At 41.5% G+C, this 6,000-nt stretch overlaps 1 protein-coding gene across 2 annotated transcripts in view; it reads left to right on the plus strand.

Moving 5' to 3' along the window:
- SORL1 (sortilin related receptor 1) overlaps positions 1 to 3,911 on the plus strand; it is a gene marked incomplete at its 5' end in the record, with an annotated part of 51,347 nt that extends 47,436 nt beyond the window's left edge. For both annotated transcript variants that reach the window (XM_084221527.1, XM_084221528.1), the window contains 3 exons: positions 81 to 273; positions 1,092 to 1,304; positions 3,636 to 3,911. In XM_084221527.1, the coding sequence (XP_084077653.1) occupies positions 81 to 273; positions 1,092 to 1,304; positions 3,636 to 3,703 (474 nt within the window). In that variant the 3' untranslated portion in view covers positions 3,704 to 3,911. The remainder of the gene's footprint in view (positions 1 to 80; positions 274 to 1,091; positions 1,305 to 3,635) is intronic.
- Between the last annotated feature and the right edge of the window lie 2,089 nt (positions 3,912 to 6,000).

A 6,000-nucleotide genomic window follows, 5' to 3' on the forward strand; every position in this document is an offset into this window, starting at 1 on the left:
AAACCAAATTTCCAAGCCCTTTTGGAAGGAGCAAACCCACCCTCTGCAGCCGAGTGACTCGGGGTTTGTGTTTCCCTCAGGGCTACGAGATTCACATGTTTGACAGCTTGATGAACATCACAGCCTACCTGGGCAACACCACAGAGAACTTCTTCAAGGTGTCCAACCTGAAGATGGGCCACAACTACTCGTTCAGCGTGCAGGCACGGTGCCTGTACGGGGGGCAGATGTGTGGGGAGCCAGCCACCCTTCTCTACGACGAGCTGGGGACAGGTGAGCCCCTATTTCCTCCTCATCCTCCTTAAAAAACACTCAGGGAAGCCTCATAGATTCTTTAGGGAGGTGCTGCCCTGTTATTTTAAGTTCTTCTAAGCCTTCTTATGTTTATGTTCTTGGATGTTTCTTATGCACTTTTCTGTAAATAATTGGTGTTTTTACATTCCTCTCTGGAGGAGGAGAAATTTGGCGGACTGTTGGTTTGTCCAGTGTCATTGGAGAGGTGGCAACTTCATCCTCCAATCTGTCAGAGACATATTTTATGAAAAATCTTTTTGTTAAGATCTTTTCTCCTGAGAAGCTGAGGAACTTCAGCTTCTCCACATTTTGCTGCTTTGGAATGTGATTTGGAGAATTGTTTACCCAGTGTGTGAAATTGTTTTTACTTGATGACCAATGGCAGCCACCTGTGTCGAGGCTGTGAGCAGTGACAAGCTTTTATTATCATTCCTTTCTATTCCTTGCCAGCCTCCTGATGAAATCCCCTCTTCTATTCTTTTAGTATAGTCTTAATATATAATTTCCTTTTAATATAATATATAATTTTCTTTTAATATAATATATATAATAAAATAATGAATCAGCCTTCTGAAACATGGAGTCAGGATTCTCATCTCTTCCCTCGTGCTGGGACCCCTGCAAACACCACCCCACCAATCCACTGTCACATTTGAAAGTCTATAAATACTGGAGGCAGGAAATAAACTTCCCTTCTTTTCCCTCCTTCTCACTTTGGGGCGTCTGTGTTGTTTAATTTTGTGTCCTGTTGCGACCAGGGATGCGCTAAGTCAGCCCTTGTGTCCCTCCCTCACCAGGCAAAGACCCCTCAGCCACCAAATCGGGCCAGGCCACGGACGTGGCTGCCATCGTGGTGCCCGTGCTGTTCCTGCTGCTGGTGACCCTGGGCATTGGCTTTGTGGTGCTCTACATGAGGCACAGGAGGCTCCAGAGCAGCTTCACCGCCTTCGCCAACAGCCACTACAGCTCGCGCCTGGGCTCGGCCATCTTCTCCTCGGGGGATGATCTGGGTACGTGGCCCTGGTGGCACCTGGGGACAGCGCTGGGGGAGGGACATCGGGGCAAGAATTCATTCTTTGTCACGGTTTGGGCCACTCTGGCAGCACAGGCTCTATGGGTTTGATCTCAGAGTACACAGAATCACAGAGTCGTTAAACGCGGAAAAGATCTTCAAGACCATCAACTGCCAAAAGTTTTACCAACTGAATATTTTCATTAAATAAACCTCTCTTTCCAATGTAAATCACTTAAAAACACACTGAGGATGTGAAATCAGGGCAAGAATTAATTATTTTATCATGGTTTGGGCCACTCTGGCAGCACAGGCTCTAGGGGTTTGATCCCAGAGTACGCAGAGTCACAGAGTCGTTAAACGCGGAAAAGATCTTCAAGACCATCAACTGCCAAAAGTTTTACCAACCAAATTTTTTATCAAATTAAACCTCTCTTTCCAAACCAGATTGCTTAAAAACACACTCAAGGATGTGAAATCAGGGCAAGAATTAATTTTTTATCTTGGTTTGTTGGTTTGGGCCACTCTGGCAGCACAGGCTCTATGGGTTTGATCTCAGAGTACACAGAATCACAGAGTCGTTAAACGCGGAAAAGATCTTCAAGATCATCAACTGCCAAAAGTTTTACCAACCGAATATTTTCATTAAATAAACCTCTCTTTCCAATGCAAATCACTTAAAAACACACTGAGGATGTGAAATCAGGGCAAGAATTAATTATTTTATCATGGTTTGGGCCACTTTGGCAGCACAGGCTCTAGGGGTTTGAACTCAGAGTACGCAGAGTCACAGAGTCGTTAAATGTGGAAAAGATCTTCAAGATCATCAACTGCCAAAAGTTTTACCAACAGAATATTTTCATTAAATAAACCTCTCTTTCCAATGTAAATCACTTAAAAACACACTGAGGATGTGAAATGAGGGCAAGAATTAATTCTTTATCTTGGTTTGGGCCACTCTGGCAGCACAGGCTCTAGGGGTTTGATCCCAGAGTACACAGAATCACAGAGTCGTTAAACGCGGAAAAGATCTTCAAGACCATCAACTGCCAAAAGTTTTCCCAACCAAATTTTTTATCAAATTAAACCTCTCTTTCCAAAGCAAATCTCTTAAAAACACACTGAGGATGTGAAATCAGGGCAAGAATTAATTATTTTATCATGGTTTGGGCCACTTTGGCAGCACAGGCTCTAGGGGTTTGAACTCAGAGTACGCAGAGTCACAGAGTCGTTAAATGTGGAAAAGATCTTCAAGATCATCAACTGCCAAAAGTTTTACCAACTGAATATTTTCATTAAATAAACCTCTCTTTCCAATGTAAATCTCTTAAAAACACACTGAGGATATGAAATCAGGGCAAGAATTAATTCTTTATCTTGGTTTGTTGGTTTGGGCCACTCTGGCAGCACAGGCTCTAGGGGTTTGATCTCAGAGTACAAATCACAGAATCACAGGATAGTTAAGGTTGCACAGACCTGTAAGACCATCAAGTCAAACCACCAAAAGCATTCCCAACCAAACATTCTTATCATTAAACCCCTCTTTCCAATGTAAATCACTTAAAAACACACTGAGGATGTGAAATCAGGGCAAGAATTAATTCTTTATCACAGTTGGGGCCACTCTGGCAGCACAGGCTCTATGGGTTTGATCTAAGACTGCAAATCACAGAATAGTTAAGGTTGCACAGACCTATAAGATCATCAAGTCCAACTGGTGAAAGTTTTCCCAACCAAATATTTTTATTAAATAAACCTCTCTTTCCAATGCAAATCACTTAAAAACACAGTGAGGATGTGAAATCAGGGCAAGAATTAATTATTTTATCATGGTTTGGGCCACTCTGGCAGCACAGGCTCTATGGATGTGATCTTAGAGTGCAAATCACAGAATCACAGAATAGTTAAGGTTGCACAGACCTGTAAGACCATCAAGTCAAACTGCCAAAACTTTTTCCAACAAAACTTTTTCCAACAAAACACTCCTTCCAGTGCAAATAACTTAAAAACACACTGAGGATGTGAAATCAGGGCAAGAATTCATTCTTTTATCACAGTTTGGGCCACTCTTGCATCGCAATCTCAGAGTACAAATCACAGAATTTAACCTCAGAGTACAAATCACAGAATTATGGGGTTGCTAAACTTGAAAAAGACCTTCAAGACCATCAAGTCCCAACTGCCAAAAGTTTTCCCAACCAATGTTTTCATCAAATTAAACCTCTCCTTCCAATGCAAATCACTTAAAACCAGATTTTTAAATGGTGGGGATAAACCCCAGATTTTTTGAAGTGCCCCCTAAGAGCTCTGTTTTGGGTTTGTTTTCCAGGAGATGAGGACGATGAAGCCCCAATGATAACTGGATTTTCAGACGACGTCCCCATGGTCATCGCCTGAAGCTCATTTCTGACTGTACAAAACCAAATGGTGTAAATATTTTATTTGATAAAAATAGTTGATTGTTTATTTTAAAAATGCACTTTGAGTTGCAATACGTTATTTTTATATGGGCCAAAAAAAAAAGAAAAAATAATAATAATAATTTTAAGAATACACTTTGTAGTAATCAACTGTGAATTGCAGACTAGGTTGGTTGAGTAACAAATTGCTTTGATTTAACATTAATTTAGTCTTACAAGGCTATGCTTGCTGGGCATGCTTTTAAGTCTGTGAGATATTTTCCATTGACTAAATTGGCTACTCATTTTATTTTTCTAAGATGAGAATAAATTTATTTAAAAAAATAAAAAATTCAGGAGATTATATATGTAGAGAGAGATAATATAGTCCCTGATGGTTTTGCTTTTACTTTAGGACAAAAAAAAAAAAAAATTCTTTGGACTTTGTTTTATATGAAAGTATTTTTGTTGTGTTAATTTATTGGGAAATCTGCTGAGGAACAGATTTCCAGAGTCGTCAGACATTGTACACATTCTTGTGTAGAACATGTGCCACTTTATCTCGCAAGGCAGTCGTATCTTGGCACCCCCATCGTTGTCCTTGCCATGATAATAAATCCCCTCATTTTCACCGAGTTTTTCTCCCTTTTAAAGACCCAATCTTTGAGCAATCTTAAAGTACAGCAGCATGTTTTTTTTTTTTTTTAGGGGTGACTTTTAGCTTCCTGCTGCTGTGGGAAGTCAAAAATGTCCCCACACCAAGATGTGCTGCCCAAACCCCTCCTGCTGCTGCCCCTGCCCGTCACACGGGGCTTAATTAATCTGGAGCTTACAACCACCACATCACTGGAACAAAAAATTGCCACTTGCACCTTAAAACTCATTTTCCAGGTATTTTTAGGGCACCCCTCCTCCGTGGAGCTTCCCTCAGATGCCAGCACGGTGGTGGGATGGAAGGGGGAATCTCCAGTGTGTGCAAATCCAGATTTTCCACGCTCACCCAGAGCAGTAATTACTGAAAATTTAAATTAATTTGGCCCACAGCAGGGATTTGATGCTCCCTCATCAGGATTTCCTAAAAGCAGCTGTAGTTTTACCTACAGCTTTAGAAATAACATAAATACACACACACACACACACATAAATGTTATTTTCTCATCTCACATTCCCAGCAGACACAATACTGGCTGCAGAGCCAAATGCAAAGAGTCTGCTTGCCACCGTTTGGAACTTTGATTTTTTTGTGACAGCAAAATGTGAATTTCACCAAAAAAATGTGAACCTCACCACTACCTGCCAACCCAGGGGCACATCAGGAGAGGATGTTCAGGGCTCTCCCCTGGCTGTGCTCGATATATGCAAAACTTCTCACTAGGAAATGCAGCACACTGTCTTGTCACACTGTTTTTGTGAAAAAAACAAAGGTATTTTTGCTGTGTAAATTAAGTTATAATTGCAGTCTTCCTACAGATGAAACGAGAGAGGCCAACTATGTTTTGATACGTGACTGACCAGTTTAATTTCACAATAGAAAAATGTATTTAAAAAAAAAAAAAAGTTGAAGCCTGGATGGTTTGATACTCTAGAGAAATACTGACTCTATTTTCAATTACTGGTGTTAGCATTCCCTCTGACAGATTTTTTTTCCTCCCCACCAAAGCTGGGACCAAACTGGAATCAGATTTGTATAAGCAGCAGCACGCTTGCAGAGTTGCAATATTTTCACCTTGTCAGTGGATCAGGTGCTGTTCAGGAGTTGAACTTTTGAGGAAAATCCACCCAGTACACACAGCTCAATTTGCCTGGAGTTACAGCTGCACAGAGAGACCAGACTCTGACCCAGAGGCTAAGCCAGCCTCAAAAACATAAATCAAAAGATTTTATGCAGGAGAGGAAGCCTAAAAGCAGAGAAAAGGAGTATTTAACCCCTTCTTTAGAAACTATTTTCATTTTTAGCACAGATAACTGAAAATTACAATGTAGCATCCCAAAATCTGGTGCCTCTCTGGTGAGGGTTAGGAGTGGTTAAATTCTGATATTTTACTCCCCTGGGGTGAATCCTGCTGCAGTAAAATGAGCAGAATTTAGTCTAGCCCATCTCTGCCTAGCCAGATGCCAAGGGGGACCCTGCAACCACTTTGCATCCTGCAGAAATCCCTTGGCTGGAGATTTCCAAGCATCACCTGGGGCACTCCTGGCCACTCTGAAAGGCTCCTGGCTCGGGGACACTCGTGCAGAGCAAAGCATTTTGTACCCAAACCCACTCTTGGTTAAATCTGACTCCCAAACACAGCG

The sequence above is a fragment of the Fringilla coelebs genome, assembly GCF_963513975.1.
Source record: "Fringilla coelebs genome assembly, chromosome: 25".
In the NCBI taxonomy this organism is placed as follows: domain Eukaryota; kingdom Metazoa; phylum Chordata; class Aves; order Passeriformes; family Fringillidae; genus Fringilla; species Fringilla coelebs.